The 24,377-nt window shown below is 40.0% G+C and overlaps 3 protein-coding genes across 10 annotated transcripts in view; 2 read left to right on the top strand and 1 right to left on the bottom strand.

The window, feature by feature from the left end:
- Positions 1–15,067, top strand: part of LOC116840565 — a 107,667-nt gene extending 92,600 nt beyond the window's left edge. For 3 of the 5 annotated variants that reach the window (XM_032807403.1, XM_032807402.1, XM_032807406.1), the window contains 2 exons: positions 6,695–7,010; positions 11,231–15,067. In XM_032807403.1, coding sequence (XP_032663294.1) covers positions 6,695–7,010; positions 11,231–11,398 — 484 coding nt within the window. In that variant the 3' untranslated portion in view covers positions 11,399–15,067. The remainder of the gene's footprint in view (positions 1–6,694; positions 7,011–11,230) is intronic. The other 2 variants (XM_032807404.1, XM_032807405.1) reach the window with 1 other exon arrangement.
- A 266-nt stretch (positions 15,068–15,333) lies between these two features.
- Positions 15,334–22,672, top strand: LOC116840566 (bolA-like protein DDB_G0274169). Of its 3 annotated transcripts, none has more exons than XM_032807407.1 (4): positions 15,334–15,517; positions 16,063–16,277; positions 16,565–16,633; positions 16,754–17,022. In XM_032807407.1, exons 1-4 carry the CDS (start codon positions 15,475–15,477, stop codon positions 16,898–16,900), a joined length of 474 nt encoding a protein of 157 aa, XP_032663298.1. In that variant the 5' UTR covers positions 15,334–15,474; the 3' UTR covers positions 16,901–17,022. The 3 variants fall into 3 exon arrangements, with proteins under 3 accessions (XP_032663298.1, XP_032663301.1, XP_032663299.1); XM_032807410.1 differs by lacking the exon at positions 16,754–17,022 and adding an exon at positions 22,613–22,672 and having other exon boundaries at positions 15,336–15,517; XM_032807408.1 differs by having other exon boundaries at positions 15,339–15,517; positions 16,820–17,022.
- Positions 17,006–23,681, bottom strand: LOC116840563 (set1/Ash2 histone methyltransferase complex subunit ASH2). 2 transcript variants are annotated; one of them, XM_032807396.1, is made up of 11 exons: positions 23,497–23,681; positions 22,846–22,998; positions 22,593–22,771; positions 22,232–22,404; positions 21,981–22,155; positions 20,919–21,127; positions 20,289–20,466; positions 19,982–20,126; positions 19,284–19,419; positions 18,878–19,129; positions 17,006–18,584 (listed from the first exon to the last, which is right to left on the bottom strand). In XM_032807396.1, the coding sequence occupies exons 1-11, from the start codon at positions 23,517–23,519 to the stop codon at positions 18,480–18,482; spliced, it is 1,728 nt and encodes a 575-aa protein (XP_032663287.1). In that variant the 5' UTR covers positions 23,520–23,681; the 3' UTR covers positions 17,006–18,479. The 2 variants fall into 2 exon arrangements, with proteins under 2 accessions (XP_032663287.1, XP_032663288.1); XM_032807397.1 differs by having other exon boundaries at positions 22,020–22,155; positions 23,497–23,678.
- Between the last annotated feature and the right edge of the window lie 696 nt (positions 23,682–24,377).

The raw sequence follows: 24,377 nt of genomic DNA, 5'->3' as shown, positions 1-24,377 counted from the left end.
TGATCTTTTGAGTGATTAAGTTTGAGTGATAAAATATTAAATTCCTTTTGATTTCACTGTCACATTTGATTGAATTGTCGCATTTTATTTTCAGTTTCAATAGCAAATACAAACGAAAATTAGATGTAATTAAGATTACATCGAAAATTAGATTAAATTCTATTTTTTCAAAATTTTTCAAAGGAAATTAAGAGATAAAGAATAATAAGAATAATAAGAATAATAAGAATAGAATAAAATAGAATAGAGACTAAACATAGAAAAGCAGAGAATAAAAATAGAATAAGAAAAATAAAAAATAAATAGAATAGGAAGTAAAAAAATAGTAGAATAGAGAATGAAAATAGAATAAAGAAAATAGAATAAAGATGAAAGAAATCTAGATGTGCTTATATATTTAAGAAGAAAACCTCTTAGAGGGAAATCGCGCAGTCTCACTCGAAATCATCACTGAACGGGTTAATTTAATCGACGATTAACTCAGCAAAATTGCCAACATGGACAATAAGACACAGTTTGCTATTAAAATAATTAAGAAAATAATTAAGAAATTCTCCGAATCTTTCTTCTTAACTTGAGTATTTAAAACTACCGTCAGGAAAGTACCGGCTCTATTTTGCTGACATTCGGAATTATTAATTTTGTAGTTATTGAACGGCAAATTGCACGGCTGGAAATTGCCGTTGGCAATTCCGCCGATTAGTTCAATCGGGGTTTGGTGAAAGTCATCCTCGTACGTCCTCTCAAAGGGGATGGACGAATATCACTGCTTGAGAAACGCCAGAATTAATTTATCAAAAAGGTCACGTAAAAAGACGCATGGACTGCTTTCATATTAAAAAACAGCGTCGATTCCGACGAGCGAATTGAATAATCCACGCGCTTAATTCCTTTTCGTTACTTCGCTTCTTAAAACCCGTAGATGTAAACACGCGATTCGCCTGAATTCGCGGATTATCCGGCGTGACGTCCGCTTATCGGGGATTTGTCAGTCAGTTTTTCCCCCGGATGATCGCGATATTCGCAAACGATACAGGTTTATTGACCCGAACGCGTTCGACACATTTCGCAGAATTTCATGCAAACAATTGTCGCTGCCAGACAGATCGATTGTACACATCTGTGTCTCTCTTTCTCTCTCTCTCTCCTCCCTCCCTGCCAAAATTCTATATACTTAACAACAACGACATACATATATTATACCGTTGGTCTAAACATACATAGTCAACGTGAACATTCCGGCGGAGTTCCACGAATAATACGACCAACGCTCGCGACACCCGCGCATCGCGTGTCCTCTTGAAGACGTCTGGCGATCTGCAATCCGGTCGTCTGCGTTCAGACATTCGTCTCAGCTGCGGAGGCATTGAAGGGAAGCGAGAAGAGACGCGAACGCGAGGCGCGAAATGAAGACGAGAGCAGACGGAAAACAAGAGCTCGAAACTCGAGAGCGTCCGTCCGTTCGCGACGGTGTCGCGTGGCGTCGGGACGCGTGCTGAAAACGGCGCACTAACGTCTGGCGTACGCGTGCAGCACCGGACGGAAATAGAGATAAAGGCGCGACGCGTGGCCGCCCGTGTGTATTTCGTTTCCCTTTCGGATGCTCTTTACCGGAATGTCGTTCTCGTCGTCGTTGTCGTTATCGCGAGACACCGTCGAGACACTACCTCCGCGACGTCGGGGGAGACGCTACGAAACGAAATCTTTCTCTCTCTCTTGAGACAAGTTTTTTTCCTATAATTTGTACATATCCGTTCTCTTGAAACTTTGATGAGTCGAGCAGGATTAGACGTTTACGCATAAATTGGCACTCTACACGGAGAAAATAAAAATCACATTAAAATTGCATTTTTCTTTCAATGTCTCTCGTAAAGCTCGGCTATACTGAAGTTACAGCATAAATTATTATAGAAATAGTAGACTTTAGTAGAGAAAATCATTCTACACAGTTATCTTGACTGGGTCACTTATAGTGATCCTATATATCAAATTATATCTTTATCAAGTATGAGTATCTTTGATTCATTGACCCAGACAGTTAGCTCGGTCAGTATTTCTAAAATATTATTATCTTTATACGTTTTTTCGTAATCGTCCTTTAGCTCACTGCCGGGGCAGGGAGCTATGAAATAATTAAGCGCACGACAACAAGATCTTAATCACTATATTCCACCCCGGAGGGTGTTCCGTCCCTCGGGAAACATTCACTGAAAAACAAATTGCCACATAAATAATAAGTTTGACGATCTACCTGATAAAGAGAAACGGTATAAAAAACATTGAAATAATTGCAATAATTTTGTAGTGCCTTAAAAGTGCGTAATATTTTTAATAAATAGATAGTAATTTCGGTCATGATTTTCTACGACGCAAAATTGTAAATATTTTGTTTGTAATTTTCACTACGACATTGTATCAGTACGTCTGCTGCGTGCAGACAACGCAAACTACGAGATATCACCGGGAAAAAACACTTGAAAATTTATTTGCGGCGAATGTAAAGTTTATTCACAGAAGTGAACTTTATTTTACAAAAAAAACTCTGTTTCACAGAAATAAATTTTATATCCTACAAAATAAACGTCCAAGTGTCTTCTTCTCAGTAGTAAAGACAATTTATCGTGCGACATATATTGCACAAATTGCAGCAACGATATGTCGATTAAACATTAATTCAAGGCCTTAATCACCGAGACATTGTTGGGAATTACGAGTAGTCGCGTAGTAGATAACGTTCGTCTGAATCCCCGCCGAGCTCGATTATCGGTTACGAGATATCGAATGCCGGGTGCTCTGAGATTTTTTTGCTTTATCCCACGGATCTTGGACAACTGCCTGGAAACTCGAGACGCTTCTATTCTCGCCGGGATCGCTAAAAGCGATCCGCGTCTTTTCGCGAGAATTTTCATCGCGTCACGCGGAGAGCCGTGCTCTTTCTCGTGTTGCGCGAAGCGACGTTTGATGTGACGGAAAGCCACTTATCTTGACGGTCGAAAATCGAACGATCAATTCGGCAAAGTGAGGGTGGTTTAGCGCGAGGAAGAGCGTAACGGTTGTTATTATTACTGCGCCATTTCGCGATGTCGAACGTTATATTACTCGACGTTACAGTCTTTTATCGCGTTTCCGACATCGCGTTTTGATAGGAGCTCTCGTTTCGGGGAGATTTATGCTCGCGCAAATTATCAAAATGTAAGATGGCAGCCGCGTTGTCGACCTTGTTTATCAGCTGACGAATGAACAAACCGAGTGATCTACGATCCCGGATCACCTGTCACACCTGTAAACAAGCTTTTTTGTCGTTTGAGTGGCAGCAGCAGCGGCGGCGGCAGCAGCCAGCGTGGTGCTGTCGACCGAAATAAAATCGACTTTTGCAATTTTCCGCGAAAATGCAATGTCGGAGTTCATTGTCATTTCAGTTCACTTTTGTTCGCGCGCGTGATTCACTCGTTATCGCGTTGCAGCGTGAAAAGAGGAAGAGAGAGAAAGGTGTCGATAACCGGATTAATAGATCCCCCGATATCTACATCACAACGAAAAATCCCGAGGTGGAGGATAAAAGATTATGATGACGACCGACTCTAAGAAACGGGAATCTCCTATCTGCGTTGTCACGTACGAGAATAGATTTTGAATGAGCGGAGATTAGCCGCCGAGATTACTAACTCTTCTGCTTCTTCTTATCGCGACATTCTTTTATTCGGTCCAATTTAATCTGGCGTACCTGAAAAAGTTGACAATGAAACTTTACTGTTCTCTTTTCCTCTCTCTCTCTCTTGCTCCTCTATATTTTTATTTTATTTCGTTTCACTTCTATCTCGACTTACACTGCAGTCTATTTTTAGCAAAGTTCGATTCAATTTAATTTATATTTCAATTTACACAATTTGACTTGCAATTTAATTTAATAGAGTCCAGAGATTAATATTCTTCCATTCTCTTCGTTTAAGTTTCTTTCGTTTCTCGTGCCTTCGGCTCTTCGTTCGAAATTAAATTAAATTCCGCGGCCGAAGTTCAACCTCTTTCGTTTCTTGCTACGCTTTCATTCCGGCCGTCTCCATCCTAATGTAATGTAATTCGAGAAACTTCGCGATAGCGAAGCGTAAAGGGGCAGCTTGCGCGACCGAGAGATGAGGACCTTGCTTGCTGTTATTGTTAAGTCAGCGTAAACGCCGCACGTGTCGCACAGAGGACAGCTCTACGCGCGCATTGTGAAATAATAAAGGCGCCGTTACAGTCGTTGTTGCATAATCGCGGATACAGCCGACTCGAAATTATTATTATTATTATTTCTATCGGGGTCTGATAAGTCCCGGCCGATTCCTGGCGTAGACCTCCCCTCGTGATCGCCTCTTAAATCGTTGATTTCAATGAATTCAACTCCATTCAAATTTCACATGATTTAGCGCGTTTCTCGTACCGATTTAATTTGAGTTTTCGTAATCTTTCTTTTTTTATTGATACCTGATCGAAAGAGAATTCGATTTCGACCTCGACAGTGTCTGCTGAACTCAGATGTGCCACACATCGTTTTGATTTATGTCGGACATATTTTTACGCTTTTTTAGTTTTCATTCAACACACTGTTACCCTTCTCATCTTATATAATGTGAATACATATGGCGTTACGCGCCTTCTTTCGTAGCGCGCACATTCCGCGCGATTAAGTTTCGTTTGCTGCCGAATTAGTCGAAGTAAATTTCAACTTTGTCTCATTTTCTTCCATTTGATTGTAATCAAGAGTAAAGGAGCAAATTGGCTTTGGCAGTGGAGCAGGCGGAGACGTTAAATAAATCAACAGAACGCGACTATCCGTCTCACGTGCGCGTTTTAATGCGTTTTTAATGCGCAGATTACAAAGTACTGCGCGCGGCAAATCGTACAGATACGTCACGAATTTCTTGATACAAAGCTGATAGAGTCAAACACGTCGTGCAATGTACTCGTGCCGTCGAGCCGTCATAAAGAGAGAGAAAAAAAAAGAAAGCCGCGACCTTCATTCGGACGCCCCTTTGCAGAGTACGCAGAGCGATTAAACGTTAAATACATTTCGCTAATCATCGCGATGCATCGCAATACGACCAAAGAGAGAGGGCGAGGGAGATAAAGAGAGAGAGAAAAAGAGCGAGAGACACATGTATGCATGAGGAATAAAATAACGCGCTGCGACGGCGAAACGAGAGGCCACGGACGTCGCGCTGCGTCGGTTACGCATCGCGGTTACGCGACATAAGGACATATGTCCGCTGGTCGGCCTTCCGGCGCGACTGGCGCGACAACTATGACGACAGCGGGCCGAGCGCAGCGCGCTCGGGACGTGCGGGACGGGCGACAAGTAGTATACCGTTCGAATTTCGTAGCGGCGGCGATTGGCGGGCGCTGCGGGCGTCGGCCAATCGCGGACGCGCGCGCCCGTGACGTCACGGCGCGGTACAAAAGGCGTAGCGCGCCGTTCCGTGGTTCAGACGCGCGCTGGCTTCGAGCGATGAACGAGCGTAGGTAGTCGGGAGTCACGTCAGCTGCGGCCTATCGGCAGTGAGACACGACGCCGTGCTCACCGTTCCTTCGATTCGCGTCCACGCGCGGAGGAGAAGAGGTAGAAAGGAAGAGAGAGAGAGAGAGAGAGAGAGAGAGAGAGGAAGAGAGTCTTTCCGGATGATCGAGTGTCAAGGGTTCACGAGGCTAGTCAGTGCGAATATCGCGCAAGTGTAAAAACAGTGGGATCCTTGTCGTAAGAGAAACGGAAGGGAGGAAGAGGTCGTTGGGAGGTTTGCTCATACAGCTGTTTGATTGAGCGAGACGGAAGCGAGAGGTGTGTCGCGTGCGACGAAGACGGAGAGTAACCTAGAAAGAAGGCTGACGCGTACCTAAAATCTTGACGGTGATACAAAGAGAGAGAGAGAGAGACTTCGAGCACACCCAAGCTGGAGAGAAGAGAGAGAGACGAAAATCAGTGTTCACTGTGAGACATACGAATTTACTCGAGAGTCTCGGAGATAAAGAAGATTAAAAATCGTTCCTAAATCTTTGAGATCCGTCGACAACCACGCCAAAGAGAGTATAGGTCGAGGAAGGGGGTACTACTGTTTCGTGGAAAGAGAGAGAAAGAGGGAGACAGCTGATTTCACGATGACAGCTCAGCGCCGCGTGTAACACGAAATCGTCTGCGACAGAAAGAGAGGGAGTTGTAGACTGAGAGTATCACCCACGCTCGTCTTATCCTCGTTTTCTTTGTAAATTCCTCGCTCCTTGTTCAAGGGAAGTCCTTGGCGATTTGAATAAAACGCACATATACTACATAGACTCCGCCGATATCGTCGCATCGTGTAACTCTCGGGAATCCCGGAACTACAGGAGAGTCTTCCTGGTGCCTTGGAAACTTTATTAGCTCTCGAGAAGTCTCGCGCGATCGAAACACCAGCGAGGGAGAATCGTCCCCAGGTGCCTTCGAATTCGCACGAGGCGCGATCTCAGAGCGAGATCTCGATCTCGCGATTCTCGACGGTGTCTCCGCGAGTCTCCCGCGAAAAAGCCCCGGGCACGCTTGTACCCTGGAAAACCTCGCGGACTCGTGTGCCGCCGAGCGCGGCCGTGAGCGACTTCCGGGTAGTAGCTCGTTCGCGAAGCTGTACCGCAAGTGCAAGAAAATGGTTGGCAGCAACGGAACCATGATCGCGATCCGCCTTGTCCGCAGCAAGCTGCGGAAGCGCGAGGATCACCACTCAAGCGCGGGCACGGTGCACCCCGAGGCGACGGTAGTGCAGACGGCGACGTCGCCGCCGGCGACGATCGGCGGGGCCCACTCCGACGGTTGCTGCACGCAGATCTCCACGACCACCACCGTGTCGACCGAGTTCGGCAACAACACCTGCGACGAGCACCACGTCTACGCCATGGCGACGACGGTGACGCCGTCCCCTAATCCGGTCGAGCCGTTTGCGTGGCAGTTTCCGCCCCCGTACCCGCCACCCCACATGCCGCCGGCGCAGTACGCGTTGTACAACGACCAGGTTAGTGCTCGCCTTGTATATTTCGTATTTTATGCCGGCGCCCGCGCGAGAACGGCGGTTCTCAACCGCGTCGTTCCCGCGAAGCTCCGTCTGTCCCTGCCGTTAGTTTCTTCTCCTCGTCCGGAGGAGAAAGGGGTACGTTCAAATGTAAATACGAGGTAGAGATCGGGGCGATTCGATACGCCATGCGTAGAAACTCGGGGATCTTGCACACTGAGGAAAACTACTCGAAAATTTACTTCTGGGATATAAAGTTTTTTTCCTAGCGCACAGAGAAAAGATACTTGAAAATTTACTTGTGGGAATATAATATAAAATTTATTCACAGAAATAATCTCTCTCTATCTTACGGAAATGGACTTTATATCCCACAACTAAATTTTCAAGTATTTTCTCTCAGAGTACAGATAGAAACACTGAGAAAAGATACTTGAAAATTTCTTTGTGGAATATAAAGGGTTATTCATGGAGAAATAACCTTTATTTCGCAGAAACATGCTTTATATTCCACGAATAAATTTCCAAGTATTTTGTTCTCAGTGTCTTTGCGGTCGATCTTGTAATCTAATCGTTTTCCGTGAGAATTTCGCAGCACGAATATGAAAAGTATCAGTATATCAGCCGAAGAACGATGACTCTTTCGCGATCGTCCTTATCTCAATGTTCCGCTTCTAGTATTCTTTCTAACATATCTTTCTGGTATTGTAATTCCTTTTTAGTATTGTAATTCCCTGTACTTTTTGGTATTGTAATTCCACGCGCTCTTTGGTATTATAATTCGTCGCGGCGGAGGCCAAGACCGGTCGAGTTGAAATTTCAATGCCAAGAACGCGCGGAAACGATCCTTATCTTCGTACACGCAGCGCTGAAAAACCTCGGGAATTCAATTCTCCGGGATTACGTCGCCACAAATTTACCGTAACTTTCGCAGGACTGATTATACGCGTACGAGTGCGAGATAATGAAGAAAAAGTAGTAGTTTTACAGTTACGCGCGAAGAGTATAATGTATTTTCGGTGTACGTTCGTGACAACGATGATGCGGCAGAATTCCTTCTTAGCACATTGGCCGGGATCCCTTCTGATAGCTTCTAAACCATTTGCTTGGCAAAATACGATTAGCTTAGGTCAGTGGCATTAACTTCGAGCACACGTAGTGTCCGTCGGCCGCCTCTCAGCGGCTCTCAAATCTCGGATCTCGGGATGCGATTCAACCGACTCTGCTGGACGATCTACAGGTTCATTGGATCTGTTTGCTCGAAAGAGTGTCACGCGTGTCAACGCAGCGGATAAACAGTCCTAAATTCCAAATTTGCAAATCTCGCGACGTCGAATTTGTGAAATTTTGCACAAATCCACAATCTCGCTTCTCGCGAGATTTTACATATGCCTCCTCGAGTCTGCTGGGCGAAACCTCGCGGACGTATCACGTGGAGCGAATTCAAGAGCCAATGGCACCGAGACAGGCCGCGCGGATATATATATAAGCAATCGTTGACCGCCCTTTCTCGCGATCTATCGGCCGATCTAACCGCGTTCGCAACAGCTAACTGGCTAACCGGTGAAGCCAGTATTACCAGATTTTACTGGTTCGCCCCTGCTACGTCTGTTCTCAATGGTTCGAGGACGCGCGACGTTGGCCGGAGACACCCGAAAAAGATTCGCAGGCGTAGGAAGCGGTGGACGCGGCCGCGATTCCGTCGGGGTGATTTTCTCGCGACTATGCCGCGCGATAATGAGCCTTACGCCTCTCCCGATCTTTTCCCGCGCCGTGACGATCAACTCCTACGCCTGTGCACTTCACTTTGTAATCCTTTGTTACTAATTACTCAAACTGAAATGATATCAAAGTGAGATCAGATTGGAAAGTAACTTTTGCAACAACGTGTCAGAATTTTGTTTATTTATTTACTATTTATTCACGCGTAACATACACCCCTTTTAGAAAGGAAATACAACGGCACAAAATCTGCTCGTAAGAAAGAAATGTAAGATAATGAGATTGCGTAAAAAAAATTTCCAAAACATATATTGGAATGCAATATCTCTGCGATACACTTTTCCAAAACGGCGTGACATTGTTTTATGAAGGCAGTAGGGACTGCACTCTTTTCCTCGTGTACACCCTTCGTAACACTTGGGGGGAAACAGTAAGCACCTTCGTCAATCGATGGCCGGGACAGTGACCCGCGGCCATCGCGGTTTCACGCTTCGTACGCCACTTTAGAGACGATCGATTATTCCCGCCGGTCGAGTCGCGCTCGCTGATTGGCTGCAGCTGCGGCGCGCTTTTTTACCGCCCCAACTCGGAACGTGGACGATTCGATCGCGATGTATAGAACGACGTTGTTTCTTTTGATTCCGTTGTATTCGCCCGACGTGGTCGCGTGAAGGGAGAGAAAAAAGAAACAAGAAAAAAAAAAGGAACGACGGAACGTCGTGAGGAGAGTTAACCCGTCGTCGCTTCAATTAGACCGTCGCGCAATTTATCGATCCCGCACGGTGGATAAAATTCCCGTGTGTAGATTCCCAGCGACAACACAATCGAGATAATTAATTTCTTTATTTAGAAGCCGGCCGTCGGAAGTCGCGGCTTCATTCGGCTCACTCGAAATAGCCGCCGTGAGATATCACGCGAGGGGCAATTAACAGCGCCGCTAATCGACAAGAGATTAAAGGGATTAAATAACAACACCGACCGTGTAATCCTGTGATGACACGCGCTAGGACTCCGGCCTAGCGGAATTACTACGACGGGCACGGCCCGGGGATAAAATTATTTTCTAAAGTGTAATAAAGCGACAGAATATGCATATAAATACACCGGCGAAATGGGTGCAGCTCTCGACGCTTCTCCGGCCTGACGCTAAATTTAGCGTCCCTGGTGGGCGTCTACCTACCGCCGCTCACCAGCCGGGCCCCGAATAGGGTGCAGCTGTCGAGACGTTCACGAAATAACGTTTCTCCGTTGCCTGCCGTATGCTGGCAGGTCTGGGCAGGTCCGAGCAGCTCCTCTATATAGCCGCCGTCGCAACTTTGGCCAACAATGGTGATTTACAGCGTATTTAAACCGGTAACGCTATTATACGACCATAAAATAGTGTCACGTTGCTGATTGACCAACAGGTCTCTCGGAAAATCGAAAAGTCATGGACAAGTGACGAACTCCTTCCTTTCCTCGGGCCGAACTTTCCAACAGATCCCGTATAGATAAAGACTCTACTCGGTAGAGTTAACACATTGACTCGGCAGTTAATACATTGACTGTACGGAATACACAATTCCGTTATGGCCATTCCACACAGAGAAACTTGAGCAATAAGCAAATTATAGTATCAATTACACTCATTGATTCTTCGAAGAATCGATTGTGATTGATCAATTTGCCTATTGTTTACGTTTTACTATTTAAATTTTTCTGTGTGCCATATGTTCTGTGTTCCTTAACGTGACTGATTTTTCTGTTATTTGGCAAACGAGATAACAAACTCAGTTGTAGGAACGAAAAGAAAACCTTCCTAGAAAAGATTTCTGTTCAGCCGATTGTTACCTCATTCGAATTTGGAAGCGAATTGAAGGTGAACGTTTTCGGTCGCAGAGATATTATTTTTAGCCATTTTTAGAGTTTCTCGTCTGGTCCCCATTCACACGTTACACGAACTGAAATTTTTTTCCCATGTGCCACGCGATACTTACTGATTCCTCCATTTCTTGAGGTTGAAGCGCTAAATGTGCGGTAAAAAAATGCAATTTGCGATGCGTATGTTCGTTAGTTCGTTTCATTGATTCTCTGTCGACTTTGTGTATAATTTGTTGCACGCAGTTGATCGTTAACGCGTTAACGAGATTGTTAACGGAGTCCCCTCTTCTGCGCGTGTATTGAACACTAAGTATCCCTTTCTCAATCCGTGACGCTCGTGTGAAAAAAACGGAACTTGAAACGAAAAAGATATACTTGATGTCGGCAATGCGTCCAGAATAGAGTCCTTGGTTTTGATACTTCGAAAATTACGAGAGAATATACCGATTGAACACTTCTGAATCGCGATAAAAGATATTTTCTAGCTGTATCTGGTGCTATTGAATGGCCTTCTCGCACGTGATACGAGCGAGATAGCGTTTCTGTTTGCCTCTTAGCATAGGATAAGTCTGATCGATTTATACGACGAGGGTTGAATAATAGCATGCGAAGTAAAAACGTATTTCCTTTTGCTTTTGCAGGACAACCTTGTACACGGTTTACCGCCGGACCGGTCTGGATTCGCGAAGGGTTTCCGCAAGAACATCGGCGGGCGCTGGCGTCGGCTGGTGAAGCGGAAACCGGAGACGGAGACCTGCGCCATTCCCCCCGAGCTGAAGGACCAGCTGAAGACCATCTACGTGTACTGACGGCCGCGGACCTTATCTGAGTGCACCCAGACCGGACAAGAGGAATGTAGATAGACAGTGAGAATGGTTCGGTATTGGAGTACGAGGAGGGCTCGAGAAAACAATGATCAACGATAAATGGTCGATAAAGATTCGAGGAGGATCCGTAGAAATATGCAGGGTAAAAGAGAAGAGGGAGATTGCGGGGAAGTGGCGCGACTGGCCCGGCAACATATCAGGAAGTGCCTGAAGAGGATACTGCAACAAAAGTGCCTTCTTTTATTCCACGAGAGCGCCTTTCTTTTATGAGACTGATAACGCGTGAGAAATCGCGAACATATATGGGTGCGACAAAGCGAGTTACCTCGTAGCTTTTGCGTGCGCGTAGTTTCTGCGCGAGATTAGTATAGGCGACAGATCCGCCGTACTTCGGCTAACCGATCATTAGTATTAGCGCGATCAGCTAGACTACGTTATGTGCGAGAAGCGGGCGTTCGGATGATTATTGTTCGAATTTCCGACTGTTTCCCACAGAAAGAAAAGAAAAAGAAAGCTACTTTCCTTAAGTTTCAAGGCTTTTGTGAAATTCGATGATATAAGTGATTTTTTGGAAGTCTCCGAATTTTAAAGATCAGAGATTTCTTTCTCAAATCATTAATCTTCAGACTTCCCTTAACTTTTCGCTACGGTAAGATCCGACTGAAAAACGAGCAACAGTATATATGGCATAAATGATTATATTTTGTTGGCTGTGAGCTGCAGTCGCTCTCCAGAAATCGTTTCGAGTCGGATAACTACAGTTGCCGTTAGTCATGAAAAGATTAAGAAGTTCTTAATTGGATCTTTATATAGTCTTATCATCCATCAATCTTCCATTACCTAGAACGATTATAAAGAAAAAAATTTTGATACAAACTTAATAAGCATCGCCGATTATTCTAAAGAATTCTCACTTTAGAAACCGGATGTAGGAAAATGGAAGATGCATAAGAGAAAAGATAGCTTTCGATTTTCATTTTCTTCTTTTTTTTTTGTTTTTAATTCCGATCGCGGATCTTGCAGGGTGAGCTAGAAGTCGTTGTCTCTGCGGGAAAACCAACTGAAAAGTTTTAAGTATTAGAAGCGGAATAGAGTATATGTATTTTACTATTTGAAGTGCAAACTAGTCGTACAATGATGGGAATACTCGGCGGATATACCGTGTGTTATTCATAACCACTTTTTCCGACAAAACAATACAACGAACTTAGTGACAATATGTATCCAGTCAAACATGCGTGTCGAGCCAGAGCGAATCGAGTTTATGATCTATGAGGTTCCTTCATTGCCCTTGAAGCCGAGCTGACGAGCGGAATAGACTCGATTCGCTTTGGTTTTGCGTGTTCGCGCACCTGTAGGTTCCCTATCGAATGGTTGGACTACATGCTCACCTTGTCGATCGCCCGCTTGCTCACTCTCGTAATTAGCTATCGCCGAGGCCGCCGACGTAGAAATCGTGTAGATGAAATGCAAAGGGAATTCTAAGACAAAGCCCGCGGGATGTTGCCAGATAAACAGTTCTCTAGTAGCATGAATATTGTGTACATAGGCAGAAATCGAAGAGACACAGACAGAAATAGAGATACAAACCGGGATAACTCGATCAGCAAAGGAACTTTGGTATTCCTAATATTATAAAATCTCGGGGACCCGAGAGGGGGCCTTCAAGGTTCGAAAGATCCGGAGGGTTTTCCCGCAGAACGGCAACAAATAAAGGGTTGGGAGGAAGGAAGGAAGGGAGGGAGGGGAACAATAACGCGGCGTCTCGTAATAATAAGTTAGGCCAATTTAAGATTATCAAAACTATTATCACAAACACACATACACACGTACACACTACGGCTCATATTGAGCTCGCAACTATCGCGACGCTGACGTGGTATTATTTCACTCGTACGCTCGCGTTGACCCTTTAAACGGTATTTGACCAATACCTCGGTATCGACGAGAATGAAGTATTTCGCGACTATCTGAAGAATCATGGCGTCATCGATGAGAAACAACAGAAAAAAAGAAGTTCGAGATAACGGAGAGAAAGAGAGAGAAAGAAAGTATCTGGAAAGTTGAACTGAACGATTGTTTATGTGTTCTGCTCGTCGTACACGTTTAATTACTGTGATAATATTTAATTCAGTAATTAAATAATTATTGACGATATACGAGTTGTTTCGATAGGTCTTTTTTGTTTTTTTTTTTTTATTCGCCCCGATCGTTCTTCTTTTTAGAATTGAACTGAGCGTACGATCGGAGAGTTAGTTATCGATTGAAGGGTTGAGCGGCGTCGCGACGCCATGAAAGGAGCTTCTCGCGCCAGCGATTAATTAATTTATGAAGATCGGCGGAGGTGACGTTTAATTGTGCGAAGGGTCCTGCGGCTTTCAGCGAGGTGATCGCATTAGAGCAAAGGAATACATAGAAACGAAACGTACTTTACGTCCAAAGGTAGAACAAAATTTTGTAGTCGGGGAATTGCTGAGAACTTTACTCATAGTAATAGTTAACTATTTGTGAAACTGTGCAATTTTTTATGGCAATCGTTTTTTACATGCAATCATTCTCTATCTTGATAGGCCAGTATTTCTAGTATTTTAGCTCTTGCATCTTGGAAGTTCTTTCTTTTTCTGCCGATGTAAAAGCGCGTTTCGATGAGATGTGTATATTTCTTGCGGAAATTCGCAGGGCTTTCGCGAACAAATCGAAAGTCCGAAGGAGGACCACGATCCTCGCTATAGTATTGTAAAGTATTGTAAATAGAATAACGAAGACCCGTCGATTTTTAGAGTTACTTTTAAGGGCGAAACCGACGAGATTTCTCGCGACGGCGATTTAAACGACATGCTTAACGGACGCGACTTACTTCAAACGTTGGAAAATCATTTGACAAAATTGAAGAAGAAAAAAGAAAGTAGCATATGTCCAATTGACATCATACATTACATTGCTATACACTTGTAAGTAATCTTATGACAATCAGAGGACCAACTTGTATTTAAAACTTGACTTGTGCGAAGTCAATAGATGATCAGTCACTCGGAAATACGTTTCAATTAGAAGAGAAAATTCGAAGTAGAACACAAGATCAAACTATAATTGAAAGAATTAATTTGAGTAAAATTTTTACACAGAAGAGATTATGTGAAAATTAATGCAGAACGCATTACTTTTAATATCTGTATGTATAGTATAAATTCATTTTCTTCGTTAATCCAAGAGTTTTACAATTTCAAGATGTTGAAGAAGATAAAATTCGTTTTATTAATTTATTGATAAAATTAAGAGACAAAATTCGTAAAAATTGAATCATTATCGATGTATTGAATTGTAATTGTATTCGGTAATGTTCTACTTCACGAAATTCGACTTAACGTCGTGCCCGCAAACAGTGAAGATTGTTATAGCAAACTATTTCTCGTTTCTTCTCTCTTTTTTTTGTAAATAATAGCAAATATATATCAGGACGGGGCTAACGCTCCCCGTCGCCTAGTCACTCACTTGGTTAATATTTCAGTGAAATATTTTAACTGTAGCTATAACAACCAGACGAGAAACAACCGGCGCAGCTTTCTCTTTCCTGTCCGAATACAAATAATGATGTCAAATAAAATAGTAAGAAGCTGTTACAAATAAAAAGATCTTTTGATTCCTAATTTATTTGCAAGTCGTACAAGAACTACCCTGAAGCCACCTTGTGTCCTTTTCGATTTATATAAAAACTTTTCCTCTTCTGAAAAAAATGTCGTGATATTCAATTTTTTTTATTAATATGTAAAAGTTGAGGTCTCGACACTTTTGCATTAAATTAAAATATCAAAAGAGTTCTTTTCACTTCAAAAGTGTTGTGTGTGTGGTACGTGCGTGCGTCGTGTGCGTGCGTGCGTGTGCGTGTGTGTGTGTGTGTATTGCGAATCATCGTCACGTGATGCCACTGTATCGCAAGGTAACCTAGCCTAACCTGATTTAACCTCTTCAATCTACCGGGCAACTGATCTAACATATCAAAGAAACATCAAAGGGAGTCGCGAATATATTGTAAATATAATACAAATAATCTCTAGTGAATGTATAACGCAAGATTGCTGAGAAAATTAGTAGGCAGCAGAAGTAAGTACACCAACCTAATCAAAATCGTTCTATGTTTTCTGCCCTTTTAAATAATCATGTCAAATTGGTCTAAAACTATATCCTTTTTAAAGAACGAGTTATATCTTTATTTATTATCTTTTCGTCGTGGTAGTCACAAACACATTTACTTGTGAATTTATTGTTTATATACGCAACGGAGTAATCAATCAGAAGTATAAAAATTTAGACGTATACGTCGGTCTATAATACGTCAGAAGTCTGATAGAAACTCAATTTTCCTTAATTACATAGTTGAACTATCTTTTGTAAATTGTATTGCTTATAAATTATTAGTTTTATTTTTTATATTTGCAGTTTATATTTGAACTATTCTTGTTTCTGAATTTTAATGTGCCACAGTATGTATCCTCCATAATTTTATTTTCTTAGGAACCATGATATCTATATAAATATTTTCCTTTTAGTTTAATCCACGTCATTCCCACAGAAACGATATACAAATTGTATTTACGTATGTAAATACAAATGTGTATGTAAGTATAAAATTCTTATATTACATACAGATTATAGCGTGTGTCGTCGACAAGACATGAGTAACAATGAAGCAATGAGTGGACCTGTGGCAAGTTCCATCAGGAAGAAACTGGAAACTGGATTGAATCCACAACATTGTGATATCATTAATGAATCCTACATGCACAATGCACCCAAAGGATCAGAGTCACATTTCAAGGTTGTAGTTGTTTCTGAGAAATTTGACAAGCAACCACTCTTAAAGGTAGATATTATCAGATATCAGTCCCTTAATCACTAGATATTATGTTTGAACTCTATTAAATTTGTCTTCATTAATTGCAAACACATATCACATGTATGCTTGTGTAATACATTGTATTATATAAAAATAGATCATGTGAAAAATAATAGCATTATTAATGTGAAGAATAAAGTATCAGATAGAAAATATTTAATCTTTACTTCACAAGTTTGATTATTCGCAAAATTGATAATTATTGCAAATAATGATAGTGATAGAAGGTATATCTGAATTGATTTTTAATTTAGCGACATCAAATGATATATGATTTGCTGCAAACGGAAATGGAAGAAGATATACACGCTCTGTCAATAATAGTAAGTGTGATGACTGTTGATTATTAATTAAATATTTGCGAAAGATATGAAGTATCTTTGGTCACACAAATTTGTTGTCAATAGACTGTGACTAACAATTCTTTGCTTTTTGTATTATATATATATATATATAATCTATATTTTATATATATATATATATATATCATTATGTTGTCATCCCTCAAGGCAAAGACACCAGAGCAATGGGCAGCCAGTGACAAAACGGTGGCAGCGAGTCCTGCCTGTAGAGGTGGCTTTGGAAAATAACATTATTTAAAAGCGTTTAATAATTAATTAAGAATAAGACATTATTAATTATTTACTAATAGTAAGTCGCAAGAAAAGCAACACAGGTGTAACAATAAAAACATATTTCGTGCTGAGATTCATATGGATGATGTTCTATATTTATTGAATGAGATCATTGCATATTGTGTTTTTCGCAACTGTACAAAAGTCAAATAATGTATAAAATGTTGAAAGTTTTTCATACTTCGGTATCTCTGTCATATGTCTCGAATATCTTACAGCAAAAATTCAACTGTTCTCTGAAAAAGTCATTTTACAAGTATTGAACACTTTGGTAATGATGAAGAATACTGTATAATTACTATACTGTAGTATGTCCCAGATAGTCTAATGCACTTTTGAGAAATTTTAATTTAAACAAATTTTAATTTTGACAAATTTTGTTTAATTTAATTCAAAATGAATGAAAATAAGTTAATTTTAATGTAATCTTTATTTTAAATGAAAAAGTAATATTTTTGAAAAATTCCCCAAAAGCGGATTAGACCATAATTACTTTCAATCGAAATGTCAATCGTTGCAACACGAATTGTCAATGAGATTCATCATTCTTCTCTTGACTTTTTTCTCCGAGCTTATTTTGAAGTAATGTAATTCCGAGTTAATATATTAACAGAAGAAAAAGACGAAGCAATGTGTGCCTGAAACTCTAGTATACTAGTACCAAAATGGCAATATTAAAACAGTTAATTCGCGTGTTCTCACAAATTAGTATGGAAATTAAGGAACTGAATATCATAAATGATATCAGTTCTTCAATATCCCACACTAAGCTATATAGAGCGAGAAGTTGACAAATTATCAGTTGTTAAAAATTAATTATTTACCTAGAAGAATTTCGATTGTAGAACATCAAACTAGAGATGCACAGATAACAACAGAAAAACCGCGAGAATTCCTTTAATATTGCCATTTGCGTATTTTGCTGCAGATACACCAACGTTTCAGACTGTTCCTGTTCGTTACTTTCACTTTCCAATTGTAGTTAGATATACATCTAATAGCTTTGTACACTAGTCTGTTAGTATACTGACAATACGAGATTCTTCGAAGACATAAAATTATAAAATTTTTTAAATCCAAATAGACATTCATTGCAAAAAAATTCATTAAAAAGTTTTGAAAATTAAAAAAGTTTCGCGTGAGTTATACAGACAATTTACGGACACAGTATTGCAATTAATTAATTACAACACAGCATTTACTCGCAAACAAATTGGGTCACGGGAAAGGTGTGATATAAAATTTACTAAACCGTCCAAAAATTTTCTAACAAATCGTTCCTAGAGTACTCTGTAGGACTGTACAAGTTTCTAGGAAAACGCGCGGTCTCGCAAATTTCTTTGTCACAGCAAAAAAATCGTGAATGTCGAGAGTCATGAACATTAAGCATGTAACATTCTATTTCTCGTTTAAATCACGTCTACACAGATTGAGGAAACGAGGAGTGAAGTAATACGAACGACTCAATATCTTAGCGATAACACAGCTGCAAAATGAATAATGAAGGTGACAAAAATAAAAAAGTACACTAATGTCATAAGGAAAAAGTGTCCAGTCTTAATTTTCCCTCGTTTTCCATGAGATAAAGCATATCTGCCATAGACTGCTCAGCTATCGCCTCTTCCGCCCTTTCGTGCATCTGGCAATAATCACACATAATTCAATTAACAACTTAATAACAATCTGCAAAATTGTCGCATATTTTTGTCAAATTTGTAATTACACAATATAATTACACTGTATATTACAATGTAATTACACAATAAAATTCAAACCATCGTGCAACATAATTTCTTTTAAGTTTCGACTCAACCTATCTATGTCTTAAGTATCAATAAGTCAGTTTAGTTTTAAATTGAATAGGAATCAAACCGGCTTAAACCGTCAGTCAGCCCGAGTTTTTGATTGTGAGAGATGCGGGAGTTTACTTACACCTCTGAACGTGATATTGGTCGGCGGACACTTGAAATTCGGCCCAAAATTAACAGATACTGTTGCGCTCTTGAAAATCGCAACTCCGGGGTAGTAAGCGCCCTTGTTAATGTCGTAAAAGGCATCGCCCTGGTTGATACCGTTCTTGTAGAATACGATCTTACTCTCTGCTAACGGTTTCAGGGCCTTGACAGCCTCCGTCACTTGATCCTTCTCTTCATAATAAAGGTGACTCTTGAATTTCACCAAAGGCTGAAATTGCAAAATAATTAATTTATGCAGATATCTCGAGAAATTGGTTGCTTTCAGAAAATTTCGGAATTGATTGCCGCGAAATCTAATTTATTCCGAAAATAATCGAAATATCTTGACAAACGCATCTCTATTTTTATAGCATTGAATTTACCCGGTCTTTGTAAGTTTTCGGTATGTGCGATGCGTCGTGTGTGTCCGGGAGAATTATGAGAAAGCCCAACGTGTCACCTTCGCCGTAACTGTCACTGTAATGTTTGCCTTTGCTCTCGTGAAACCGTGTACCTTTCCTGTCAAAACCGAGAAACTCATTAATATCTTTCTACACAAAAAGGGTACATATTAGAAATTTATAAAAACAACAGGAAGACCGAAGAAATAAAATTTTCACGCGACGTACACAAAAAGTAAATTTGAGAAGCGTAACTTTTGAGTTTGTAGTCTCAACAAATATATTACTATATATTCCTGCGAACATATAGCAAAACAAATAGATATTTAATAGATATTTGCAAATAAATATTTAAAAAATTAAAGTCTACTGAGACAAGGTTGCGTAGTCATATAATGCATATGCACGAAAAAATTGATGTGTGTCTAATGTAAAAGACATTTTACTACACAGATTATGATTAGTTGATGTTCTAATCATATAGATAATCATATATATATATATATATATATATATAATGCAAGTCTATTTAGACAGGCTTTAATTCTTTAAATATGTATCTATTTGTTGTTAGTCTTAACAGAATTTTAACAGAGAGAACACTTGAAAAGCAAAAGTAGTTTCGTATATTCTCTTCAATAAGATACTTTTTCGACATTCTATAAACATGAAAACGATACCGTGATCTCCAGGAGTAACCAAATTTGTCATAACCAAGTGGAGTCTGTAAATTCGCGTACTCTTGTCCCCATCCGAGTCTCGTGGCGGATCCCTCCGGCATCTCTTCAATCGTGGCCTCCCAATACCAAGTACCTCTGCTCACACCTGCGTGTTGATGAGCGTTTAACTGAGACAATTTGAGTATTCATGGTATTCCGAAGCTGAACGATGTTTCGAGATAAATTTAAGCAAAGTTTGTGAGAATCGACTACGCGCACGACATGTCTTAGTTGAACTCGACGCACTACGGACTACTTTGTGACGTACAGTGAGTGGCTCTGATCATGCAATATCCCTTCTCGCCGGTAACCGCTAATCTGTCTTCAGAAACCTTGAGTTGCGGAGCACGGTCATGTAACGCTAAAAGTACAGAACTTGGACTAAGAGCACGGTAAAGCCATCCCGGTATAGGTTTTCCAGCCCAATCGCTGCTTTCGTCAAATTCCTGTTCGCAAAATAAACTATCATATAATGGGTTGCGTAGTAAAAGTAATCTCGGATTTTTCAAATAAAATGAAACAATCATACTTTAATGTAGTTACAATTTTTCGAAACAATATATGCAAAGAATGCTAAAAGATCATAAATCAAAACGGCGCATTTGTTTAAAAAAATTATAACGATATAGTAACGCAATCGTTTTATTTCACCTGAAAAACCCGAGATTATTTGTAATGATGACGAATAATAGATTTTATACTTAGAAAAAAAGTTATTATTGTTATAAATTTACTATTAAATGATAAATTTGTATATCTTGCCTCTGAATTTATATATATTCCTCTTTTCTATGATTAATATTATATATAAAAGGAATAATTAATAATTAAAAGGAATAATTAATAATTAAAAGGAATAATTAATTATTGAAGAATGATAATCGCGCGAAATATATACCTGTCGGAAAGGTGCATGAGGGTCCGGTTCCGCCAAGATATACCTATAACCGTCCTTGTTGAAAGGATGCTCCAGTGGATATCCATGCGCCGGTAGTTTGGGCGCTGCCATATCAGATCCTCTTCCTTTTTTCCCGGAACTCGTGCCCGTACCCTCACCCGGTATTTTACGCTTAGTATTACGACCTCGCCATCCTCCGCTAAGTGGCACTGTGCGTTCCATTACGATACTTTAATACGTTATTTCGACTTGCTTTCGAGATGCAGCTAGCAATGTCAACTTCGATGATGCTCTTCCCTTTATTTCGATCACAATCTCTCCTTCGTTTCAGTTCATTTGTGTCCGGAACGAGGTCGATAATTCAATTGTTTCTCTGAACTGATTGATTAATTAGCGCCGCGATAGAAGTCGCTTAGATAATAGCGTTAAGAGTGATATAATAAAACGAGCAATATCGAAGGCGACGTTTACGACTTTGTAGTGAGTTGTATTTTAGGGCAAAGTTTATTGAGTCGATTTCTCTGTCATGATTAAAGCTTGGGTAGTTTCTGATAACGAGTTGGTGATTGTATTTACGATAAGATAAGCAATGACGAATTGCACACGTAGCTATGAGTTGCTACGTAAAACTCGTTCCGGGAAACGTTACATTTAAAGAACTCGAAGGCGGGAATTTAATCAGAAGCTTAGCAAATTAAATATATGCTGATTCTTAGAGGAAGTTTGACATATCAACAACCTAATAACAGGGCCAACTTGTGACTTTCTTCTAATTGAAAAGATAAAAGATAAAGAGAAGAATTGAAATGGAGAAAATCAAAATTTGCAAAGTGGCTTGCTGTAAGTAAACTGTCAAATTTGCACGTGTATCCTTTAGTCAATTTAGAGTAGATCTGGATCTTTCGCGAACAAAGATCTACTGAACGTGCTATCGTAAGATAAATTTCAAACTTGTAATATCATCTAGTTATAACTTGATCTTGCACATAAAAAAGTGAAAATCAAGTTGAGTTACAATTGCTAATAAAAAAAAAAAAAAGAAAGACAGTGGCTGGTACACACCAACGTGTTGTACACCCATTTCTGTAACTTTAAGCTGACCTCCTTTGATCATTGCCTCGTAATTCGGCTTGATCGACGTAAACTCAGGACTGACTAGACCGAACACCTGACCCTCGGTAGGGCTTTCGTCCATCGTGAACAGCGTCCCGACGTCTTTCAGTAACGCCCTATGGACCTGGAAAAGATCGAAGTATACTCAAAGATAAGATGATAACTACAGAGACGACCGCTGAAAGCTCCTGCGAGCGTACCGTAGCGTGCCAGGATTGAGTGACTCTGCGAGGCATCGTAGTCATGCTCTCCCAGTGACAGTCGATAAACGGTATAATATCCCTGTCCTTGTGAAAGAAGTTCCTCTGCTCGTTCTTCTTCTGGCTCATTTGCAACAGATTTGCGATGGCCATCACACACATCTGCGGGAACGCTGAGAGAAAGAACGAAAGTATCATAATTTAAGATTGAACAATCATGTTCCACGTCGCACAAATTGCTTTTCTATTGTAATCACGATTCTATGTTAATACATGATACATGATGTATGATAGTTGATACATATATATTAACATTTACATAGATTTATATTAAATTTGATATAATTTGATATATACTCACATGCCTGGTTTTTCTTGTAGTATTCCAAACCAGTCTGGGAACAGTTCTTGCATATAAACGTGTAGTTCACCATGAATGGAACAAGTTTACCTAGCTGATACCCGATGCAAGACTCGTGAAACCAACGGGAACAGCTGGCACAAAGCAGCTCCACAATATTTGGATTTCTCTCTTTACCGCTGCAAAAACAGCGTTATAAGAGATACAATATAAGAATAGTGTTATAAGAGATGCAGTACTAAAAGATCATTACCAGTAACAGTTTCCACTGTCATTATTTCGTCCTGCCTTTTCACCTGATTCATCTTGTTTACCACTACATCCTGGTTTTATTTCACTCTTCTCATCAGGTTTTACTTCTGTTTTTTCTTCAGCAATTTCTGTCTGCTCTGGCTTATTACTTGGACTGAAAGAATTGTTGACTTTCAATACTAAGTAATTTATTAAAAATAACTACAATTCTAATGTTAATGTTGAAATATCATTTATATATTGTTTATTTTGTAGTTCTAATTCCTTAATTTTTTAAATCAAAATTCTATATATTTAAACTTTCTTTTAATTCTTGCATTCTGATACTTGCTAGGATTCTTGGCTTGATTAATTATATCGATGTTTACGTTATTAATTGTAGAATTTTAAATTTATTAAGTTTTAAAATTATGGAGACTAGCTCCAAAGAATTATGCATGTGGTATTTACAAGTTTTTTCATTCTTATATGCTATATCTTTTAAAATTCTTTGCTTTCGTATCCATAAGTGTTTCTATTGTTTAGATTTTGAATTTTTTAAATTGTTTGACAATTAAGCGGAAATAACAAAAACCTAACCTTCATACTGTTTGATAACTTCTTATAATAAATGTAAAAATTGGTATAGAGTACATCGATAAGTGTTTAGTACCTTTCGCTTTTTTCTTCTGCCATTGCAAATTATTTTACGTTGCACAAAACTTGAAATGCATTAGCTGCAATAATAATATTACAGCTCCATTCCAATGTTCACTTCCAGTATTGAAAATCTATAGTATATGTAACATGAATTATAGATTTTCAGTAGTGGTAAATATCGGAGTATAGTCTAGGACTGCGTTCGCTTTGGACGCTTCTGCGCTGATGATGTAATGCTATCTTTGTTGCTCATTACGCTAAAAGAAGATGGCGTAATTCTTTCAGCACGAAAGCGTGCAAAACGAACGTATCTGAGTAATATTTAACCAAAATAACGCCACTACACGACACTTTCCTCCGCATGCATAAGAAAACACGTTTGACATGGAAATTCATAAAAATATCCTACGTTTATTGTTCTTAACACAAGTCAAATATAAAATTTGCCTTATTAGATTTGTCCATCCGATAATCCTGAGTTGCAATTAAGTTTAATTAAATAGAAAGCTTAAAGTTGCTTTTTTTTAATGTACTTGTCATATTATTTAATAAACATGTATTTTTTATGAAAATAAACAGATTTTTTGGCTTGCTGTTGAATCGTAAAATTCAAAGATAAGTCTGACTAGTCGCTGAATTTTACTACGTAGTAGTGCACAATATGGCTGGCTTGTCGTTGAGTAGTATCACGACCTGGATCTTTGTGGGCGATAGCAGCGACTCATAGGCCAGTATTCATAGTCCGATCTTATATTTAAGATCATCTTAAGTACAGTTTTAAGATGTCACATGAACTAATCACATAGCCGTATTCGCAACTTAAAGCATTACTTAAGGCCTGTATAAAGTTAGCCCCCCACTTTTCGAATTTATTAATTTTGACAGTTGTGCTGA

This window comes from Odontomachus brunneus, unplaced genomic scaffold, assembly GCF_010583005.1.
Source record: "Odontomachus brunneus isolate Ranch 3 - 2012 unplaced genomic scaffold, Obru_v1 Obru_scaffold_010, whole genome shotgun sequence".
NCBI classification, from domain to species: domain Eukaryota; kingdom Metazoa; phylum Arthropoda; class Insecta; order Hymenoptera; family Formicidae; genus Odontomachus; species Odontomachus brunneus.
Note: the sequence above shows the minus strand (reverse complement) of the source record. Positions and strands in the feature narration are given on the sequence as shown.